The sequence below is a fragment of the Chrysoperla carnea genome, chromosome 4 (genome assembly GCF_905475395.1).
Source record: "Chrysoperla carnea chromosome 4, inChrCarn1.1, whole genome shotgun sequence".
NCBI classification, from domain to species: Eukaryota; Metazoa; Arthropoda; class Insecta; order Neuroptera; family Chrysopidae; genus Chrysoperla; species Chrysoperla carnea.
The window spans coordinates 29059819-29085827 of NC_058340.1; the positions used below are offsets into that span (position 1 = coordinate 29059819).

General features: G+C 28.1%; 1 protein-coding gene across 1 annotated transcript in view; it reads right to left on the bottom strand.

Annotated features, from left to right (window-relative positions):
* LOC123298273 (protein amalgam-like) overlaps positions 1–26009 on the bottom strand; it is a 628640-nt gene that overhangs the window by 25839 nt on the left and 576792 nt on the right. The window contains exon 3 of the mRNA XM_044880235.1: positions 16715–16957. Coding sequence (XP_044736170.1) covers positions 16715–16957 — 243 coding nt within the window. The remainder of the gene's footprint in view (positions 1–16714; positions 16958–26009) is intronic.

The following is a 26009-nucleotide window of genomic DNA, read 5'->3' on the forward strand; positions in this document are numbered from 1 at the left end:
TTGATGTTTAAATTTGTTTACAATATTTAGTAAACAAACAAAAAATAATAAATAATTAAGAATGATGATTGAAGTTTAGAAAAAATACGTTTGAACAATACAAAAATTGATAACGGTTTTGGGACCAATTCGAAAATTTATTCCACTATAATAAAGTTATAGCTTGGTATACTTAGCCTTACGCAACCAATTATTAAATATTAAATTTAAGTTATTAACTGTGCAAAACAACGGGCTGGGACGTAATGAAAAAATGCGTAAATTTCTTTGTTTTGAGATTTCAAACAGCTCGTTCTTAACTTAATTTCGAACCGATTTCCGGGAAAAAAAAAAACACTGTATAGCCTTGAAATGCTGCTACTTTTAACATTATTCATCGTGTTTATGAAACTAAACCTACAAACCTGCCAACACTCGCATCTATCGTTTGGCAATCTTGAAGCGCGTGATGAAAGATTTGCCGCACGTCGTGCGCATGCGTCAAATACTTACTCTTTAACAAATAAAGACGCTTATTTATATGTTATGAATTAGTATAACATAAGTAAATAAAAAAACGGACCTACATCAACGTTATTGGCATTTATGAAATTTATTATTAAAAAAAACAAAAAAAACAATTCGTACTTCTTACAAGTCAATTTTTAAACGCTCCTATCGGGTAGACTAAAAACATACGGAAGTGCACAAAGAGACCAAAATTTCTGAAGGGCTTGAAAAATATTTTGAAAACTGAAGAATTAAGGTTGAAAAATTCTTAATTCGAAAAAAGATAAAATTATATCAAGATAGAAAAAGCTTCAACCACATGTACCATTTGAAAAATAAAAGTAATTTATGTTTTAAATCGAGCGTGAGCTAAATGCTGATAGCGCGAGTGCTGACGGGATAAAAATGTTTCATACCTTAAGAAAGATATCGATAGCTCATTTATTTGATTTTTCTTACCTAAAACCTCTAGGTTGACTAGGATTCGATCATAGATAGAACAAAATTTCTTCTATTGTATTAATCCAAATCGTACTTTCAGTCCAAATCTTGGAATTTCAAACAACATAAGCAATGTTTTGCATTTTCTTCACTTGATGTTCTCAACTTAAATTAAATTCTAGATTGACTGAGTTTTATCAAAAGTTTCTTAAGGTAGTTCCTCCGCGACCGTCCAGTCAAAAAGTTTTGGACTAATACTATCATTCAGTGCATTAACTGTGCTATGACTATTATACATATATACCATATATTATTTTCAAAAGACTGTAGTTCCTCACTACTGTTTCTAGTATACATATAAGCACACACACTATGACATATGCCTTTAACATTAGTCTTCATATCTTTTCCACAAAAATCATCGCTAAAACGAGTTATTTATTTAAGTTTTTTATCGAAACTATATGGTAAATAATTTTTATTTTTATTTATATATTTTCTAAATATAGTATTCTACATTATATTAGTTTTTCATAGAGATGGTGGACGTCATTCATTGGTAAATAAATATAATATTTGTAAATTTGTGTATTTTTATACACTTCTCCCATGTACACGTACAAATTGCGTCACTTTTAATTGCTAATATCTCATGTATGGCATGGTAAATCATCTTCTAATTTTAACAGCAAGTGTATTATGAATTAAATATTTTATATTCTGAGTTTTGAGAAATTCTTGGAATATCACTTTCGTGTAGGTACTACCTTAAAATTAAACAACCATTAAAAATCTTCAAAAATAATGTCTCATCTAATTTTATTACAGTTTTTTTTATATAAATTATACCTCACAGTTGTTACGTAATCCAGCTTCGTACTCTATGGAGTGTAGAATAACATTGTTCATACACTATTTTCTTCTCTCTATATATAACATAACGAATATATGAATGAATTACTAAATAAATAATTTAAAAAAAGTAGGTACTGTTTAAAGTAATTACTTAAAGTAAATATAATTGAAACTCCTACCTACAATGTATGTATGTAAGACTTGACAGAGAACACCCACACTCCATACTTAACGAATACACACGAATAGAAGGAAATATGATGTATTTGAATAGCGCAATGAATATGAAACTTTTCTTACACAATAAAAATAATGACAGGTATGTAATATGAATAATACAGGATGATAAAATAGTCTTATTATAGCGTAAAATTAGAAGCTCAAAACAAAAGCTGCTAAAAATACTCGAAACCATGCTCTCAAATCTATAGAACAAAAAGATTTCAAACTTTATACTTTTATAATTCGGAGATTTCGATTTGAGAATCATTGTACTATCATTGCACAAAATCTATTAACTGAAGTCTTATGGCTTGAAGCATTTTCAGCATCATGCAAATTACTCTTTGGATTTTACATTTACTGCTATTACATTGAAAAATTAATACCATTTTAATGCTATACTATGATAGTGGATTCTTTGGTTTTCAAAAATGAGGAAAGAGAATTTTGTTGCTCATTCCCTTGCAATAATTGTGGACATCCAGTTTAAGATATCTGATCAAACATTCTTAGATGCCCATGACAACTGTCCAGTTTTCTGCCGTCATCGAAAGGAGAGAAGGCTAAACTCTTCTTTTACATATTCTATTTGAACATCTCGCTTTGTTTCAGATTTTTTTCCACTACGACAGGTTAAAGTTTTATTCTGGAATGATTATGCAATGATTACGATTCAATGTAAGAAATGCAAGATACTCCAATAGCCAGAGTAATAAATGTAGATTCATAATGCAATTTACTGCAGAAATTGTTTCGTATTGGAACATATTTAGGATTATCCTCATGTAAATCCAAATTGGCGTGACGCAGGGGCGTGCGCTTCAGCCACCATCTTGGAAAACACGTTTTATCAAATATCTCGTGAACCAGACATCGTACAACAAAAATGGTTTGCATCATTTTCATACAGAATAACATTTTCTATAACTTTTATTCGAAATTTTTTCTGTATAATTCAAGGGTTTTGTTTTATACCGCTCCAAGCTTAATATGGTTATTACTAAATATATAGTTAACGGTTCATGGGACATGAAAAATGGTAATAAATAAATTTTTAGAACATACAATTTCCAATAAATTTTATTGGAAACTTTTTGTCGTAACATTCGTAGTTTAAGAGCTATAGGCCATTAACCAAAAATTTTTTTTTCTACAATTTAGTGCAAAAATATTTGATTATTGGCCTATAGCTCTTAAACTACGAATATTACGGCAAAAAGTTTTAGATGAAGTATATTGGAAATTGTATGTTCTACAAATTTGCTTATCACCATTATTAATATATCGTGAACCGTTAACTATATATTTAGCAATAACCATATTATAAAAACTTTGGAGCGGTATAAATAAAAACTTATGCATTATACAGAAAAAAATTTCGAATAAAAGTTACACAAAAAAGTTATTCTGTATGAAAATGATCCCAACCACTTTTGTTGTACGATGCCCGGTTCACGCGATATTTGATAAAACGTGTTTTTCAAGATGGCGGCTGAAGCTCACACACCTGCGTCCCGCCAATTGGGATTTACATTCGGAGAATACCCCTTAATATGTTCCAAGGCAAAAAAAATTTCTGCAGTAAATTGCAGAAAAAAAAGACCCGGTTATTGGCCTAAGAGTATTATCCAGTTATTCCATGCAAACGTGTCCGAAATTTTTAGGTAGAGCAAGTACGGCTTTTGGATACTGGTTACAGAAGATACTTTAGTAATATGCATGCCAATTAAATTTTCAATTTTTCAAGTACACTGCGATCACTGTAGGATTTCATGTGGATGGTTTCTGTACTTTCTGTATATAAAATATAATTGAAAATGTGTTGAAAAATAACTATTCCTACAATTTTATATAAAATGACGAGTAATAATATAATATACAAAGTATTTGTGTTATGTTTTTTTTTTTTTAATATACTGTTGTAATGTGTCGTCATACGGAAAATACAATTTCCTTTTAGTAATTTAAATTGCAATCCATTAAAAATATGCTATAATCAGTTCTACATTTATATGAACATGGTCTATAATATTATATTTCAGTAATAATACACATAGTTCAACGGCCAGAAAATAAGACAGGCTAGATACAAGAGAGGCTTTTGTACGAGTTGTGTCTAACAATTTTGTAGGAGTTGTGTCAAATAATTATTTTTACGTATTTCTAATAGTTATGTATGAGTGATTCATATAAATATTTTCTACTTTTTAGTATAACAAGTGAAATTTATAAAATTTAAAAAACCCGTGACAAATTTTTCGGCTACGGAACTCTAAACTTGCGCTTGAAACATATATAAGAACAGTCTCCACTAAATTACCTTTTTCCTTTTTAAGATCGTTCCTAATTTTTTAGTTTTTTTCGGTTACGGAACCCTAAACTCGTACTTAGAACATAAGTAAAAACACTCTCCGTTAAATTCCTTTCAAACGAAACCCAAAAAATAAAAATCGGTTCATCCGTTTGGGCGCTACAATGCTACAGACAGACAGACACACATAGCGGTTAAGCTTATAACACCCCTTTTTTTAGTTCCGTCTCTCAAATATTTAGCCGTTTAGAAATGACTTACCTGGCCCTTGACCTATCAAATAGCACATTTCACATTTTAATATTTTATTCACTACAATTGATTTCACAATAGCATACATATTTTATATAATAATATAATCATAACATTTTACTTGTTAATAATTCTTGATGCAACCAAGTGCGAGGTGCAAGTGATTGCTGTAGCGATGAAAGTGACTTTCAATTTAGAAGATCAAGTATACATATTTAGTATCACGTGCTAGAAATTTTTGTCAATGAAACCTTTCTCAAATTTAATCCATAATGTTCGGATTACATGCTCCTGAAATTTATACCCATTGCCTCAGGGAAACTAGTTTGCACAAATGATAACACCACAATTGAAGAATATGTCAAGTGAATAACCTTTTTGAACCCTCTAAAGAGAGGTGTCATCAGTTTAATGTGTCTGTGTATCTATGTATCTTTGCCTCTGTGTACCTGTGTGTCTGTCTGTAGCATCATAGCTCTTAAGCAGATGAACCAATTTTGAGTTTCTTTTTTGAAAGGTAATTTTATCGAGAGTACTTTTACCTATGTTTCAAGTGCGGATTAAGATCCCGTTCCAGATAAAAACTAAAAAAGAGTAGAAGATCTTCTATCGAGAAGACTTTCTTGAAACATAGCTAAGAACAGTCTCGATCCAATAACCTTTCAAACAAACAAACAAAAATCGGTTTATCTACTTGAAGATACGATGCCACAGACGAATCGATCAAAAATGATTTTATAGAATCGTAGCTCCTAAACAGATACAGTGAATTGGGTTTTATTTTTTGTTTGAACGGTCGGGAGTTTTTTTGTTTCAGCTACGAGCTTAGTGTTCTACACCCGAAACAATTAGAAAGAAATTTAAGCGGCTGAGTAAATTACTTTTTAAACAAAAACAGAAAAATTCAAATCAGTTCATTTATTTAGGAGCTATGATCCCACAAGATAATCGATTAAGCTTGATTATACGTCGGTAGTTTTAATATTAAATAATGTTTGGCTTTCATGCTCATGCAATTTACACCAATTTCCTTAAGGAAAATAATTTATACACGTAAATCGTTACATATGAATGAAAGTATTACGTTTGCACATGTCCAAAAATTTCACTTGAGTAAAGTTTATGATTATTTTCACACCACTACTGAAAAATATTTTATATCTAGTGAATTACCTTTTAAATAAGGTTCTTCTTATCTTGACATATCAAAATTTTTTTAAATACATGTTACATGATATAAACAAATAGTAATACAAAAGTAGGTAACAAAAAGAAAATTTCTTGTTTTCGTATTAGTATAATTTTTGATTAAAATGAAAAACATTTTGATATAACTGGAATAATTTATGAAAAAATTTATCACAATTGTGATTGTGAAATATTCAAACATTTTGAAAAACAGGCATGAGTTTGAAAAAAGAACTAAATTTTCAATAAAATTTGTACATGTGGGTTGGTTACGGGTGTATATTAAAATATATTATATTCTTTGAATTTTTCTACCAAAAACAAAAAAAAATAAAAAAAACACAATATATATCTAGGGTATCGAAAACACAAACACAGTTTATCTTCATAAAAAAACAATTTTCGCGTGATAAACTGTTATTAATATTTTTATCTGAATCAGAATATCTTATTCAAATGTTATATAATAGAATTCATTTCATTTAAAAAATTCTTTTCAAATATATTATTTTCTTTTAGTTTTTGTGTGTTAAAGTATTTGAGTGTTTTTTATACTAATATTATCATGGGACATCCTCTGGCTGTAATAAGGATTGTTAATGAAATTTAAATTTGGTTCAAATATTTTTCTTCCGTAACTTTAATGACTGGACATTTCAACTAAACCATTATTTTACCAAAATATCCGGGACAAATGAAATGAAAAAAACTAAAAAGCGTTTACATCGTTAGTGAAAACTGTTAAGTTGAATTAATTAATTATTGAGTACCTGTAAATTTCTTGTGTAAATAAGTTATTGTAACCTGAAAAGTCCGGAGAAAATCTATAATATAATATTTTAACGTGATATAATCCTGAGAGCGTATATAAAATAAACTATACAAGTAATTTGGGGGAATATTTTATTTCGATCCGATTTTGTTCAGTAAATTTAGCCGTTATTTCGCAAAGATTGGTGCCAAAACTGACATAAATAGTATTTCATGGTGTAGCTTGAAAATGGCTGGTATTACAGATTGAGGTTCATATTTCCCGGAACGGCTTCTTATTTCAAATATTTACAAAGCACGTTATAAACCTATAAATTTGTTTTTTAAAAGTTTAACGTTAATAAATTGGCATTTTTGATTCAAGTTTTTCCTACAACTTCTAGCAAAAAAACGTGTGTTTCAAAATGCTTTTACTATTTGTTTTTCAACAGGTATCATCTAATAAATATAATATTTTAAATCACTTATAAAAATTATAATAAAAATATTTATATACGCCTATATGTAAATCAGCAAGTACATTACATATAAAATTTATTTAATGTTAAGCGATTTATCATTTGGAGAAGTTTTTTTGTTTGTTTTGGATGGAATGTTTTAACATTCGTATACGTAAATACAAAGCTTTTTTGAACAGCTTGGAATATAGCTGATTATATTATATTCTTCAATACGGACAAACACAAAGATGGTAAGTGGAACGAATAATACAGCGAAAAAAATGGGTCTTCAATTTTTTTAGAAGTTTTTTCATATCCAAGTTAAAGAAAATAGATTAGCAATGTAGATTTTAATGATATGATTATTTTCTCAATCAATTTTCATAAAAAAAGAATTAAAAGGACTGGGAACGTACATTTTTGGTATTTCTAGAAATTGACCGTTGATTCATCGAATTTGGAATTTGAACTCAGTCAATTTAAAGGCAACGACAAGGAAAGAACCAGCAGGGCTAAGTAAGCCGAAGACAAGGAATTAATTAACATTTCTAACAGTTGATGACAAAGAAAGTGATTATTTCATCCAATTTCTTTTAAAATGAATTTTCCCAATATTATTCTAATTTGGCTGCAATTTTTTCAAGTTTTGATAATTCTATATTTCGATACCCAGCCACTGACACACAAGATTGTTTTTTTTTTACGAAACATCTCCTTTCTACCCTCCCTTATATAAAAAAAAGAATTATACAATATTTATATAAAATCACAATATTTATTTATCATTATATGTAAAAATATATAAACGGATGCAAACAAGATATATCTACCAACTTGAATGCACAAACAAAAAAATAATCAAATACATCTCCCTACCTATACAAGATGTCTCAGATAGCAAGACACACAAAAATACCGGCAATACGTAATTTTGAAAATTTTTTGACTAATCATTAATTTTTACAATAACCAGAATTGAAGAAAAAAATAAAGACAAAAGTTGTAAATTTTTAATAAGAAAAATTTTTTGCATTTAAACTTTTGTTATCATTAAAAACTATCTCTATGATTTGTCCTATGTACAAGACCCAATTGATCTATGTTCCTCATTTACGAACTTATGACCTAGCTGTTTACGTCCTCAGTACGCTATAAAACCTTCAGCTTAATATCTCTTTTCGTTTTTCAGTTATCCTGTTTACAGATAGACAGACGTACTACCGGATATGAACTAATTAGGTGATTTTATGAACACCTATACCCAAATTTTGATCGTAGCATCAATATTTTTAAGCGTTAGAAACTTGGGGCTTAAATTAGTATACCTTTATATATTTCAGATATATTGATGTTCTTATAACCACTAAATTTTTATTGAGTGAACGATCTCAATACTTAAGATCATATTTACTGGGTGCCATATTACAAACGATAATTAACGAAGCCGTATTTCCAGCAGGGTACATATGATCTCAAGAAAATTTTAGATGTAAATTCGATGTAGACTTGTGGGTATATTTTGTCTTTAATCACCAGTGACACTCGGTAGCAAGCTCTGCTTGCCATCCATGGTTGTACTATTTATTTAAATAGAAAATATTTACACTTAAGTGATTTTTATAGACAAAAGCAATTTAAGAAATGAATGAATAATGTCAAAACAATTGCGTAACTCAGTGAGTGTTTGTTTTTTTGTTTGGTATTTGTATTATGTAGATAAACTTACTAGATACGATAGTAGGTAGATATTATTGATCCCAACAGAGTGTAGAGAAGTACCCAACTATATACTTTACAATACACAATAAATGAATGATTCAAATCTAAGAATAGTAGATATTCTTTATTTTATCTAAGATAAAATGGTTTTGTTTACATCTTAGCAAAAAGTTTAAGTTTACAAAACATTATGGATCATAAAAATTTGTTTACGTAAAGGTTATGGTTAAGGCATGCCGTACTTTGACGAAGCAAAAGAGTTGTAGGACAAAACGTTTTTACTTTTACATGCATTTAATGGAATTCAAATACTAACTAAACAAACAAATTCTTTTGTACAAAGGGACAAATTACCAAGCAATGTTGTATAAAGACAAAAGCTGTTTGTTAAATTGTTATGTTTATAGCTGAATTGTATACAGCGAAAATATTGATCACTTTCATATGACATTGAACAAAGCTACTAATTGGCAAAAATTTGAACAAATGGTATAGTTTTCATAAATAAGACAGGGACAGAGTTTTGATCAAATTCGTGATTTTCTACGAATTTTCTTGATAAAACTGGAAATCAGTATTATTAAAAAGTTTTTATTTAAATAAAAATTCTATCCAAAAATTACAAAAACCACTAACCACACTATGACACTATATTTCATGGTTGAAAACTTTAAATTCGAATAACTTTAATTTTTAGGGATATAGGTTTGATTTCTCCAAAACGATTAATCAGGAAGAATTCTCACGTGCAAAATATCGTAAAAGAATTGAATTTCGACCCGAATAGTATGAAAATCCGTGTTCATTTAAACACCGTACCCTATATATTTCACAATATTGTGCTTTCAATTCAACTAATTCTGAATGCTAGGGATATGGGGATGATACCTTGAAAATCATTAATTCGACAGCATTTTAATCCACCCCATTAATTAACAGCCCATAATATAAAAAATCTTGTTATCAAAATTCAAGACAAACAAAATTTCCCAAACTTTTAGGATTTACTTAAATGCCAAAAATAAACAGGTGAAATCAAACAATAGACTGAGTTCATTGTTGAAATACCATGTATAGACAGTTTTGATTACTCTGTCACATTACACATACATACATGCCACACATATAAAACTAATATAACTAATATAACTAATATATAAAAGATACTATACAGTTTACGCATAATTTGTGGTCTCACGGGTAAACAGTGATGTTTACGAAAAAATGTTTCAAACAAAAGTTGTTTATTGTTTTATAAGAAATTTTTAAATTTAAACTTTCGTTCTATCTCTAACGATTTACACGATGGGTCCGACGGACCAAAGACCCAATTGACCTATTTTGCTCATTTACGAACTCGACCTCACTATTTACGTCGTAAGCAAGCTATAAAATTTCAGCTTGTTATCTCTTTTCGTCTTTTGAACTAATAAGATGATTTTATAAACACCTATATCAAAATGTTGTTCATAGTATCAATATTTTTAAGCGTTACAAACTTGGGACTAAACATAGTATACCTTGCATATTTCATATACATGATATAAAAAACTGAAGGACAATCAAAAGTTTAATGAAAATCAATGTGTCTAACATATTACGAAAATTGATTCAGTATAAAAATCTATATACATGAGTTCAATGTATCACAATAAATTCCAAAGAGGCTTTAGCAAAATGTGCGTTCACACATTTTTACAAGCAATTTTTACAAGGGAATATTTTTACAAGCCACTTTGTTTCTAGTAAATATCGTATGGATGGACACAAACTGTAATTTGTTGTCTTTGTCTTACTATTATTTGCATTTTTATTCATATTTTCTCAAACAATAAATTTTAACATTACTTCGGAGTTCAGTTTGTGTTTTTTTTTTCCTAATGTATATGCATATGTATATAATACTGTGTGGAGTTAGAATATTTTTGAGGAGATATTTTCGAGGTATATATGTTTTTATTAACGTTGACATAACTATTTGTTTTATGGATATGACTTTATCCAAATACGATTATTTTATTCGACTTTGCCGTCTGTATGATATTCTATTTTGATATTGGTATCATCTTATATGGGGAGAGAATTTATATATAATAAAATATATTATTAGAAGAAAACTACTTCACTACTTCAAATAAAACGAAAATTATGTGTATTTTATATTATATATAGTAACAATGAATTATTATTATTTTTTGATTCGATCGGGTTTTTGTCAGTTTTGTGGTAAGTCAATGATAATTTAGCCATTCATGTCGAAGGTTCATTCAACTCTTTTTGTTTTATAAAGTTTTGTCATCTATATAAAATTACTTATCACTAGTGTAAACAGAAATTCATTAATTTCATTTAGTAAATTTGTCTTCATTTTTCATTCGGTTTTTGAATGAATTTACATCATGTCAAAAATTTGTATGGGCGTAGTACTTAGATAATAAGCCAACACTAATAAGGATGTTATTGAGAGAGCAGCAAGCTTTTATAAATTTCTGGGTCCAGCAAATGTAATTGCCACATCTTCCAGCTTAAAATGTGTGGATATTTCCTTTTTTCACATTTTTATAGGTAGATTTTGAACTCTCCAACACTGTCAATTTTTCTCCGTCAATTTTTCAATTTTCAAAGTGTCGGACTAAAACTACTTTATCGAGTGCCGAGCAAAAATTGATAGTATCGGAGAGTCAATTATCTTCCTGTAAGAATAACAAAAAAAGAAAACACATCAATTGTAAGCTGGAAGCTTAAAACTTGTCCAGAATTTCCTCGGTGTTGTTTACAGGATTTTTATAAATATACGGTAGATTAATCTCTTAAGCTCTGAATTTTTCAAATTTTATTCTGGTTATGTAATGATCCCTTGAATAAATTAAAGCATATAGAAATCATTCATAATTTTTACCCCAAGAAGGATATTGAGGTTCTATAACAGTCTACTCCTTTTTGAAGTTTGTGGCATTACAACCTCAAAACGATTGGACCGATTTAAATGAAGCTTTCTTTATATAAAGTTTGGTCTAACCAAGACAAGCGCAACGAGTTTGTTACTTGAATTATAAAAATATGAAATCTAATTTTTTTTTTTGGTATCCTAATATTCTATTATTAGTTTCTAAAGGAACTATAAATAGGTCTGATGAATAGATAACATGAGCGGCAACTACCCAGTGATAGTCACCTAATCGAATTTATAGTATGTAAACTATAATTAAAACTATTTACGTAAATCTAAATCTTAAATCTAGAACACTTTGTCTATTTAGTCTATACTACTATTGTCTAAGAGATTGATTACTTCAACATTTGGGTGCCTTTCAAGGCGAGTCAGGTAACTATGAAATCCAATGAAGGATAAATTATATATTTTTGAAATTTTTTCAAATTTCTATTCTTTTAAGTTTAAACTACAGAAGTAGTTTCTCTCTCTCTCTTAAATCAACTAATTGGAAAAATAGAAATTTATGAATGAATTCAAAATCTGATATTCAAATTCAAAGTTCCATAATTGATTTGAAGGTAAATATCATTGAATATTGCATTTTGAACACTTAAAACCAATTTTTAATTTAAATACGTCAAATACTTGAAAAGATTTTTGTTCACAAAGTTGAAGAAAATATTCTTTGACAAAATAGTTTTGGAGACGTCAGCGACATGTGCCAACTAGAAAAAAGAAAATAAAAGTACCCTCATGAGAAAATTTTTTAGTTGAAGTAAAATTAAGAGTTCAGATACATTTGGAAATCAAAAATTTCAAAAGCGTTTTTTTTAATAGTTTCCAGTACAAATAAACATATTCCATTACTTAGGTTTACTTACATATTCTTGATTAGTTAGTTTATACTTAAGAGTTAAGATTAATTGTTAAGTTGTGTGTTTGTGTGGTAATTATTGTTGTTTTGAGCTTACACGTAAGTCAGTAAGTAAGTAGCTCTACAAAGCTCTATAAATACAACTTATAATAATAATAATACAAATAATTGTTATATTTACGCTAATTACATGAATAGTATTTTACTACTACAGTCGAACCTAAATAAGTAAGAGTTCAAGTGGAGTTTCTGACAATTTTAAGTTTCGAAAATCGAAAAATTAGTTTAATTTGAAATTTCGTTAAAACTCAGAATATAAGATAATTTTGACCCAAAAAATACAAAAATCATGTGCATTTGATGACTGGTCGAATAGTTTTTGAGATACGGACTAAAATCGATCAAAATATTGCGACATCTCACATACTTTGCATCCAATCATTAAATTAACCTGATTGTTATACTTTTTGGATCAAAATTACCCCACCCACCGAGTTTCATCCAATTCCAAGACAAAAATTTTTTTGCGTTTTTTTCGATTTTTTCAAAGGGTACAAAAACATTGCAAAAAATCGAGAAATTTTTGTTATCTAAAATTCATATAAAACTCAGTATTTAAGGTAATTTTAACGTACAATTTACAAAAATCGGTTGCATTTTATGACTGGTCGAATATTTTTCGAGATACGGACTAAAATCGATGCAAATATTGCGATATCTCAGAAACTCTGCATCCAATCAATAAATTAACCTGATTTTTATACTTTTTGGATCAAAATTACCCCATCCACCGAGTTTGATCAAATTCCCAGACAAAAATTTCGTGTGTGTTTTTCTCGATTTTTTCAAAAGGACCCTTTAAAAAAATTTAAAAAAATCGAGAAATTTTTGTTATTCCAATTTCTATAAAACTCAGTATATAAGGTAATTTTAACCCGAAAAGAAAAAAAATCGGGTGCATTTTATAACTGGTCGAATAGTTTTTGAGATACGGGCTAAAATCGAACCAAACATTGCTATATCTCCGAAACTCTGCATTGTAACTTTCTATAGGAGAAATAATTTTTTAAATCGGTTGATTAGTCATTTCAAAAATGACAATTTTTCATACAAACTATCAGCAAACTTGGCTTCTTTTTAGTCTTACCAAGGTTTACTATACTTCTTCCACACATTACACTGACATAAACAATAGTTAAAATAATTTTGTATTTATTACACTTATATACCCATAATAAGTGATATACTTACACAGAAATCATAACTACAGATTACTATAATATACTTTGTAGTGAAAAAGACATTAACTTAACAACGTGGTACTGCTTTTATGCGTGATGTTTACAAGTAATTAAAACGTTGGCATCTTATAAGGGAAATAAGAGCTATTAGAAATCTTCAGTCTAAATTCTGTTGACATTTTAATAAGGTAGATGTGTTTAAAAGCATGAAATTAAAAAAAAATATATTATCATTCGAAACTTCTAGGGCAGAAATTTTTGCAATCATCTTCAATAAGACCTTTGATTTATGAAGAACACTGGCTGTGGCTTTAAATAAGAGTCTGTTTCATTCGTAAGCATGCTTTTACAATCAGGCCCAATTTAAATTTTCTTTACAAGTTAAAGCACTGCCCACAATTTTATACTCTTCTTTATGTGTTATCTGGTGAAAATAAAACATAAAGCGATCACTAAATTGCTCGTGTGAAAGAATTAGAAAGGGCGTAATGAAATTGAAATTGAATAATATATATAAAAACTTTCGTTCAAAATAGAAATTTCTGGAAACCTCTAAAAAAAAAAATGATCTTCATACCAAACAAAAAAATAATTTGTTTTATAGTCTAAGAGGTGGCATAAGGTCGATCCTCACCCATCTGATAAGACATATTTTTTAGGAAAATTTATTGATTTTTAAACATGTCTATCATAGTTTTTCTATTGAAAAGTGTTCATGGCTATTTTTAATTAAATTAGTTTTAATTAATATTTCCATGAACGTTTTTTTTCAGGCAAGCCTATACCATTAATTTCGCAATTAAATTATCTTTCTTCTGATACTAATTTCGATTAGCTTACAGATTGGTGGAGTAATCTCATCAAGCATGAACTGATAAGTCGATATAAGTAACTACACCCATTTGTTAATTAATCGAAATTGGTATCAGAAGAAATATAATTTTATAACGAAAATAATGGCTTGCCTGAAACCATAGCCATGAACACTTTTTGATAGAAAAAATATAATTGGAATTTCATAACAAATATGTCTCAACTGGTAATCAAATTGGTGAAGATTGACTTTATACCGTCTCTTGTACTATTAGGAAATAACTGGAGTTTAAGTTTTCAAATTAATTTAAATCACACAACTCCTTTGTTTTTTATTTTTTTATTTTTTTATTTTTTTATTTTTAGGGAGAAGAGTAATTTCCTCTAAAGTTTTCGAAAGTTAATACAAAGGAACAAAAATTTATTCCAATATTATATAGGAATTATATAAAAAGTTATGTAAAATTTTTGATTTTACACGACTTCTTTCTTTTTATGTAAAGGACTTTAACCTTCGTACTTTCAACAAATATAAACCTTAAGAATTATTATGATGATTTTCTAATTCACATTTTGTGTTTTTCTATAAATACAGTTTGTTTTCATTCGTCGAGAAATAATTCAGCTATAATTTATGTATTATGCCGGTCGGCCACGGACTTTTTTTGTCTGGCTCCATACACCGAGCGCGCGATAAAGAACATAGTTTCTAAAATTTCAAATCGAATCAATTATAGAGGTATCCATTACGGCTCAGTATAAAATTTTCATGGCAGATTTTAAAGAGAAAAATTTTAATTATAAAGTCTAACCTGTATTGATCAATTTATCTTAGGATAGCACATTACAGGTAAAATTTATTATTCAAATATAACTATTTGAAGTTGTTTAAACAAGTAAAGTTATATTTTGCAGCCAAATGTTAATACAACACTCTAAGATAGACAATAATATTGCACATAATAAATTAAATTACATGGTTTATTAATATAAAGTTCATATTCGGAAATTAATATATCCGATATATTGAAATTTAATTACAAATATATTTCATTTCATGCAAGTGTATGCTTTATGATATGTTAAATGCAGCGAAAATCATATACTAATACCTTAAATTTACGATTTCAAGTTAGATTCGGTATTACATGTTCTCTAGAAATATTTAAGAATATACAAATATGTAGATGTTCTGAAAATACTGAACTGGGTAAACAATTATAACCCTGAATTTAACACGGTGGATCATAGAATCTTAAACCCCTGAATAGAATTTATAATTCGAGCGTGCTCGCGTCCAACCTCTTGAACCATTCTCGGCGTCGTCCCGGTAAAATAGCAGTATATGAAATCTTTTTTTCTTAATAGAAATTTTTTTCCTAAATTGAGCCATTTCGGAAATGTTTCACGCTTACGTTTAAAAATCGAATTTTTACCTAATAATTTTTAAGTAAAAACTTTTAAATGAGATGCTGGGTAGTACCTATATGGAAAAGAGGAATACTTCGCAAATGAATTTTTGCAGGTTGTCAGATTTCTAAAAGTATCAAATATTCAGCTTTGATAGTTATGAAAATTGTTCATTGTGGATTTTAAATCCAATTAAAGAATGAAACTTTGTGTTTGCTGGCCAATAACATCCAATAATGCCTGCAGAAATGAAAATTGGATGCACAACGAATCTGCACCCAGCGTCCGAGAAAATATTTTTTACCACGGTTTGGACTAAAGTCCATTTACAATTGTTCGGATAAATTTGGAAAAAGCCAAAAACAGCATTTTCTCTTAGCTACATGGTTAAACTAAATGTTGAAAATGCAGTTTTCTAAAATAACATTTCCTTTTTTTTTTAACTTTTTGCTTGAACAGAATGCAGTATATGCTATAATATGAAAAAATGTCGTGAAATCTTAGTAATAAATTACATTTGTAAATATTGAATCATAAAAGCACATTTTTATTACTTTCACAAAACGAAAAAATGGCATATTTCACAGAAAATAAAAAAGCCTTTAATGAATTAAAAATAAATAAAAAATGATATAAAATTAAATTGAGTGTAAATATAATGATGTATATCGTTATTTACTCAATTTAATGTAAACATACTGTATATTTATTCTCTTTAATAATATAAAATAATACATAATGTATATACATTACCTAATATTTCAAGTGTATGTGTAATCTCCCTTGGTTCGAATGTGCCAATTTGACATATATAGTCGCCGGCATCCTGGGGCCGAACGTCTCGTAACTCCAAACTGTAACCACCGCCCGATAGGCCTGGTAATGGTGAAGATGATTGTGGTGTACTCAATAGACGCACCCTAGGGTCTGGTGACACTTTCACAGGACCAGCCGTTAAGACAGCTATACCACGTTTCCATGCTAATACGTAACTTCCTGTCAGAAACAAATATAAAATTTAATTAAAATATTGTCTGTTATATTCTTAATATTTATCTTATAAATAAAAATTATATTACATTAATAATTAAATCATTTTTTAATAATTAATGAGTGGGCATTCAATGGAGAAGTTGTGGAACGCACATATTTGTGCGTCTTAAGTAAAAATTGTTAAAATAATTGTCAATACCCTTCAAATAAATTTTATAATAGCAATTGCTTCTAGATTTTAAAATAAGTCAGAGAATTATTAGACTTTAAAATTACTAAGCTCTAGAGAAAAACATTTAAAACAATATATTTTCTCGTTTACAGGCAACTGATGTCAAGTGGGATCTAAAGAGTCGAAACGATCAAGTAACTAACACTTGCGTATCTTGAATTTTGCAAAAACTATTAGCCCAAAATAAGTTTTCTATTGTGTATTCACTAGAGTCTCAATAATCAGGACTCGAAAAAACCGGAGGTATCTCGATTACTGGATTTGTTCCGATTACTGTGATTATATGGAAAACTTCAATATTAACAAAATAAAGCATAGCAAAGACAGCATTGGAATGAATTCATTTAAGCGAGACTGTACACACTGCATCAAAGTTGTATTATTATTTTTGAATCCTTGGATGTGAAAAGTAATGGGGGGTGAAACGTGTTTCCACAGCATTTCCGACATTTCCGATTATAGAGTGTTTCGATTATCGATTCCTAATCTACAAAATATGATCAAGGCTATTTTTCCGATAACAGTTACCATTAAAATGATAAAGAGTTTTTTAAAAATCTCAAACCCAGGTCTCCGAAATGTAATCTGAATATTATATAAACCTATTTTCTTTGGTAGTATCAATAATTTTTTTTATAAAAGTATTCAATAAATTTTAAGCTAAAAAGTTAATTTAAAAAAAAAAATTTGTTTTTTATCGAGCTTCGGCGACATTTAGATTAAGTTTATGATTATATAATGGATTAAAATTTGAATAGAAAATTTAAATTTATATTCAAGTAAAACATAATATTTTCATAGTCAAGGAGACAGGATTAAGTTAAAAATAGTAATTTTGAGATTTAAAAATAAATGTTATTTTAATTTTTCTGCCACATTTCTTTTTGATCCTAGATGATCCGCAGAGTACTTGTGTATTATAGAATTAAACATGTAAGAGTTAAGAGTTTAAAAGAATAAAATGACAACTCATTAATATAAAAAGCATGTCTCGTTTAGTAAAGAAGGCGGTCATTTTGACAAAGTATAAGAACGCTTCTTGTTACGATTCAAGTTAATTGTTAATAAAATTGGTAGAAGAAAAGTAGGATTTTAAATTTTCTTATATTTTCATGATGTTTTTGTTTAACCGGATGTCTCAAGAAAGTGATAGGAAGTTTAAAACTGGCAAAACGATGACAAAAAGGTTTTGTTTTTTATAATCGCATGCTTTTTTCTACTTTTTGGGCAACTTCAAACAGATAAATCAACAAAAAATAGTTAAATAATAATAAAAAACATAAAATAGAAAAACTGAGCAAAAATCAATGCTGTCAAGATTTAGATATCAATTTCCTTATCATTACCAATATTAGTAAGGGCAAATAAAAAGAAAACCAGAAATTCGTTGCATTTTAGGATCACGGCATTTGTCATACATATCAGTAAAGAAATGTCACGAAAAAAACATTTCAAGTCAACTGGATGGGTTTTTTAAATATATTTTCTTGCTGGAATAAGATAGGGATGAAATTTTTCGAGAACGTGAGAGTAGTTGCGCTACTGATACTTTTAGAACCCTTGACAATTATCTTTTAAATATTTTGCAACTTATATAAATTATAATTTCCAGAATTTCTGCCGTTGCCGTGCCAGATTCTTGAACCCAAAAAATAAAATTTTCAAATAATTCAGATTTATTGATAAATAATGTGATTTTTAGTCTCTTTTTTTTTCAATAATACTTTCTTGGTGTAAATCAGATACAAATCAGATACTAATGTGACATATAAACCAATTTTTCATATTTAGGACGAAAGCCTACTATCTTAAAATTATCATTTTCTGACTTTACCGAGTTCTACTTGACGACGAAGATATTTTTAGTTTTATTATACTAAGTATAGTATTATGGTTTATATATTATAGTATTTCGTAAATTACATACGCAAAACAGTTTACAAGCTTTTGCTTTTAATTTCATATATTGTAGTATTATATTATGCTACAGAGTTTTAACAACTAGACATACAATATTATGCAATAAACAAACTATAATGCACTATTTTAAAGTGCACATACTGTTTACTAAAATAGAAAAATGTACTACATTAAAAATTTACCTCATCGTCAAAATCTACAATAATATCAAAAGTAAATTGAATAGCATTGGGCAACGTAGTCAAGTTTGAATAGAAACAAAACTAAAGAACTAGCTTTTATTGTACTAAAAAGTAGAAAATATTTATTTCTATAGTCATTCATACATGACCATTTGTAAAAGCTGGGGGCGCCCAGTTGATAGTATCAAAGATACCATAAACGGACGAACCGATTTGGATTTTTTTGTTTCGTTTGAAAAGTAATTTAATGGGGAGTGTTCTTAGCTATGTTTCAAGTGTGAGTTTAGGGTGCCGTACCCGATAAATTTATCGGGTTTTTTTTTAAATTTTGTAAACTTTACTTGTTATCTAAATTGTAGACAAAAACACTTTCCCAATTTTTTCAATTTACTTAAGTTTCAGAATTTGCTCAAATTTGGTTTATGGAGTAGTTTTGACCCCAAAAATAAAAAATTGAGCGAATTTAATGATCCCAACTAAGCTAACCATAGGTGTTCACTTCCGTGTTCCTTCCAACACCCTACGAAAGGGATTCCTATTCCTTTTTATGACATGTTCAGAACCATGTTTGTATTGTTTAAAAAGGATGAATAAATTTAGCTGAATTGCATAGGATCAGCAGTTTTTAAATACCTGATAAAACCCTGTTCGGAAATCTATTTACGATTTTTCTACGAAAAATACTACCTAATTGTCAAATAGGTGTCATTTTGTATTTTTAGGCCCTTCTTATATTAAACGATACAAAAATAGAAAAATTTTTTTTATATTCCTACTGAAACACATGTTTCTGAGATAAAGACTGAAAAAAAAGATCCGGTAAATTAATAAATTGTAGTACTTCCCTCTTCGATGGTTTTAAATATATTGGCCCGTGTTTCTCTATCTGGAGTGGTTATTTCAGAAATTTTGGCTCAATTTTCTACTTTATTAAAAGAAAAAAAAAATGTTTTTGCAAGTGTAGGTAACTTACTCTATTTCTGTAATTATTTTTCAATTTTTAATGTTTGCTCTAATTTTCGCTAAAAGTAAATAAAATATAGATTTATGCATTAAAATTGTATTTGGGAAACAATACCATTTATAAATGTGCATCCCGAATAATTTGAATAATAGTTTTATACAAGGTGGTCCAAGCAAGACTTCAATGGTAGATAACGTTAATATTAAGAATGCACTGATAGCTAAGAAAGTGACTTTTTGTGAATTTCTAAAAATTTTTGGAAAACCGTAGATAAAAAAAATTAGTTAAGCACACAAGACCCAAATCATAGGGCATTACACAATTAGGGATTACTAGCTCAAACTGGCAAATTTCCAATTTGTTAACAAAATTTACAAAAATATCCTTTTTTCTAATGTTTCAACACTTTAAATCTAGAAAAAGAAAATTATTTTAACTTCGACTGTCAGGTGATGATATTTTTCATTTATAACTTGGATCACTCTGTACATCCACATTTTTAGAGTGAGTACAATTAAATAAATATATTATTTATGTAATGTTAATAATATAGTTTTTTAGTTTTCATTTTGATGTTGGCTATTTTCCAATTTTCCATTTTTCACCGGTATGTAGCACAGAGAAAAAATAAAAGAATTTTTTTTTTCACATTATTTCACACATAACTTTTCTACTCTTTTGCAGTATAACGGTATATATACTATAAATACATGTACTTTAAAATAATTTTTTTCAGTCTTCGTACGAAAATAATTACTAGGGTAGGAAAAAGTTTCTTTCTAGAATACGTTTTCTTATTTCTTATTTAGAGAAGTGCTATTATTATGGGAAACGAAGCTGTTTATATTTTTTATAATAATTTTCTTATTTTACAAAGGTAAGTAAATTTTAATTAATTTATGATGGATATATAAATCTGGTTGCAGGTTGCATTTTCCCGAATGTTACCTTGAATTATTAGTTTCCAGGTCACTGATGTTGGGACCTCATTTCGGAAATAAAGTAGTGAACATGACGAAGTCAATAAAACAATGTCTGTTTTGCAAGCTTAAACTATTTTCTCACAAATTTTCTTAACACTATGAGATTTATCTAACAAACTCGAAAATCGTGTTGACTTTACGATTTAGTCTACTGTTTGTAAAAAGTTTACTTAATTTGATTTGATGAGGTATAGGTAAAAAAAAGAAGTTTCGAAAGAGGATGACCTTGATTCTATAGTTCTATAATTTTAAGGGTATCAAACTATAACATTTATTTAACATATCTATTATAGCTCAAAATGTTTGAATCAGGGTTTTGCTAACTCAAGTACAAAACTGAGAGAGGAAATAAGAAAAATTTAATAAGAAGCATATTTTATATAATTCAATTACATTTTTTCTTGGAAAAATAATTTTTTTTAACAGATTCCCCGAAATCCTATTTATATTCATTTAATTTAATCCATTTTTGTGGAATACAAACAGGTTATGTTACTTTACATTGAGGTATTGAAATAAACTAAATACAAAAACAAATTTTTTTCAAAAAGTATTAAATCTTTATTGTCTGTGTTTGGTCTTTCTCGGACATTTTATATGTAAAGAATCGTCTGCTGTTCACATCAGACTTTTTTTTAAACAATTTTATGATGTTGCTGAAAAATATTCGTGTAAACTATTTGACACTTTAATGATACCAAGTTGTGTTATACTTTTCGTAGTCTCTAAACTCAAGTTTCTATGTTGACATTCTTTTTATACCTTCATACACTTTCGTTGGAGAGATTCTGTGACATAATATGAGTTAAGGGAATATGTCACAAATGTTGGTATCTAATAAGTTATTTAAAAACTTAAATATTTATACGAGATAAAAAAACACATCACCACAGAAAAAAGGTCGATAATTTACATACAAAAAAAGAAAAGAAAGAAAGATGGAGAAATACGTAAGCTTTCTTGATTTCCGTGTTGGATAAAAGTTCGAACTGATAGATATTTATAAATATATTGAATTGGCTAAGAGAACATTGAAAAGCTTGTCTGTAGGTTAAGAACAGATAGTGCTGAATTAATTTCGGCAAGATTTAAGGGTAGAAAATTGAGGTGGAATTTTGCCACTGATTTGTTTCTGATGCAATTAACAAAATTTCCATGAATTATAAGATGCCAAAGGAGAAGCTTTTATTTAACTAAAAAGTAAGTTCCTGTATGGAATACTACTTTTCGAATTAGTAAATGGTTTAAGGATTGTCAATAATTTCTTATATGGATTAAGAGGCACTGTATCTTAAGTCTGAAGTGGTGATGGAAGTATTGAGTTTCTGTGATTAATATGAATGAGAAAGATAGAATATGGCATAAGTATATTAAATAGGAAGCGAAATTTTACCAAAGGAGAAAAAGTAAAGAATTTTTCATGTTTATTGTCTTCCAAAGCGAAATCGAGGGTGAACAACACGATGTCTGAGGACTCTTTACTTAGGTACTACCATGGTATGTATATAGTATTTTTCGTATCGTTACGGGCTCCTGGTATACAAAGAATCATCTAAGCGAATTTTATTTTATATTCGAATAAATGTTGTTCTTATCTCTAATATCTTGGTTTATTAAAAAGTGAGTATATAAATGCAGCAAAGCAAATCGTATAAAATTCTATGTTTTCGAAGGGAAAGTAAAATATTATTTACATATGGTATATGTATACATAATATGATGACATATTTTTCTCCCTAAAGTGTCAGAGGGAAGAAGCAATGTCAGTCACTGAATCAACAACTTTTACCTGAATTTTTAATATAAAGAATGCTAAATAAGTGTACGAATTTTTGTTTTTTGTTATTTATTCTTTACCTCAATATTAAAAGACAGTTCTTAATTTTGGGAAAAAAATTTTTTTTTAAAGGAAATTATTTATTTAAACTTAAATTTTCATCAATTCTGATGACGTCACAAGGTTAAAAAATTAGATTTTGTTGATAACACAGGCAAATTTGATCCGATCTTATTTTTCAATAGCTGTTACCGATGTGCCTAATTATGATCAAAATTTTGTAGGATTACGTACTTGGTTTATCAAAATTGGATAAAATTTGGATGTGATAGAGCAAAATTAAATTTTTTGGATTCTGATGCCGTCATAAAGTTAAAAAATCCAATTTTTTTGATAACAAAGGCATATACTAACTTTATATAAAAAATTTATTCAGATTTCTATTTTTTTTAAATCCCTTGAATCGTTTCCAGTTTTTAACAAAGCTCATTATTCACCTTTTACCAAGCTTTGCAAACTCTTGTAATTCATTGAAAGACGTTGTTACGTAATTTCAAAGCGATGTTAGGCTGAGACAAATAATATTGAAATGAACACATCCTGATAGATTTATTTTATAACTATGGTATCTTCTTGACAATGTAGAACTACAAGCAATAGAAATTTGAAATCATATTTGTATACATAGCGAATGGTTTGATAAAAAAGGAAATCACCAATTACTGTGGGTTTATAAAAAATGTAACATTTTCAAAGTTTTATTTTTTTCAACATTTGAATTTTTTATTATTCTCTATGGCACTTGACGCTATCGTTTTCTTTTGTATTTCCCTGTATAGAGAAATACTCTATAACAATTTGACATACAAAAAAAAAATACAGCAGCAAATCGTTTTATTTTCTAACCATTCATAATTTAAATCTTATCTCGAAAAAATTTATGTATTTCACATTTTTGCACTCTCATAGGATAAGTTAAAAAATTTACAAGAGTATTCGATAGAATTGAAGTTTAAATCTAGAAACTGTAACACTGCTTTGGAAATGCGATAATTTACGCTGTCTGTAGTTATTCTTATATAGTTTTATAATAATTTTGCTGTCAAAAAATGCTTAAGTGGCATCTTTGGGGTAGGGCAGAAAACTATTTATATTCTATTTTTGTGCGAGATAGAGATATATTCCAATTTTCTCTTAAAGATTCTAAGCTCTGACACAAAGACGTTTAAATTAGAATTGAGACTCAAATACTAAATTGGCATAATTTTTATTGCTAAAAGTAAATCCCATTTGTAAAATTTATTATAAAACGAAATTTTAACAATTCAAACCCCAACACCTTACAAATTGAATAAATAATATTCTAATTTTGACATCAAAATATGATATGTGTTTTTTATGATGTCTGTAAAACAGATCATAAACTTTTAAAAGTCCTTAGAGATGACAATAATAATATATTTTCACAATATGTAGTTTTCACTCACAATTTAACACTTTTGATTAATGACTATGATTTGACTGAGTAAATTGTTAATAATACCGTGATATACATACTTAAATACATTTATATACAGTGTGCCAATCATTGAGTATACGAATTAAAACATACAAAAAATATTGGGTGGACACCAGAAAACACTCTCACACGGACACATTTCCTGTCGTTAAAAGTTAAACATAAGTAACTTCTCTTGTTTAAGTCTCACTTTAAAACATATTACCAGGACGTCCTTCCAGGAATTTTTTTATTCTTTATCGTAAATACAAAATATTATTAAATTCCATTTGCGAATGAAAAAAAGTATGGTTAATTCGTTATTTTTCGATTTAAAGGTTAAAAAAAAATTGATGTAGGTTAAATTTGATGTTATATCAATTGATAATATTGTTTTGGTTTGTCTGGACTTGTAAAACTTTTCTATTGTCTTGTCTCTTAAATATAGTTAATATTCAAATAAAAATAATTATTATTGATATATGATTGGTTTTTACGTTAAACAAGAATTAATAGAACAGTCTTAAGGCTTTGGCAAAGTTTATTGATTTCTAATTAGTACATTTTTAAAGATTAAAAATCGAAAAAGATTTTAAGTGGAAACTCTATCATCTGCTTCTTGAATATTTATCGCTTATCTCTGAAATATCTGTTATCTGTCAATTGAAAATTAAAAAAAATTCTGAATTGCTAATGTAATCAGCTTTTATGTCATCTATATATAATTGACATCATGTATATAATAAGTTTTATGTGTATGAACATATATATCTATAGTATATACTGTCATACAATTATTATGGTGATTTAATTAACATTACAAAATTTAATATGCATTTATATATACGAGGTTCATGCAGGTAATTAATTTGCATATTATATTATACTAATGGATTTTATGTGAGTAAATGTTCACTTTTGTAATTGTATTTTATATATAGGTATGTATTTATATATTTACATATTATTATGATACAATTAACCTTTCAAAAATGTTTACAAGTAGGATTTACAAAGTTCTAATGTAAACACGATACACCATCTTTGAGTCAGCTATACAAGGTGTTCTGTTATTGGCTGCTGATTGTTGGTCTACAGAATAAGCTCATAAAGACGAAGGGAATAGTTATTTACCAATTTTCAATCTGAGGCCTACTTTGAGAGATAATTACCGAAATAAATTAATATAATATTAATGCAAAGTAAATAGTTTTATCGATTCACAGTTCACTTATTGTAAGATATTAAAGGCAATGCCAGCCTACTTCATAAACTAAGTGGCCTATTTTTATTTAAAAAAAAAATCAACAAAACTGGCTATTGGGCTAAAAATTAAAAGAATGTTTTTTATGTAAAATTTTTATGTGAACTATTTTTTATGTAAGAAAACATTTTAACCTTCTTAATATAAAATATTGTCACTATAAATCATACATTAAAAATGTCGTACATATCATAATAATTATTTGTATAGTACCGACCCATTCTTTAGTGTTGAA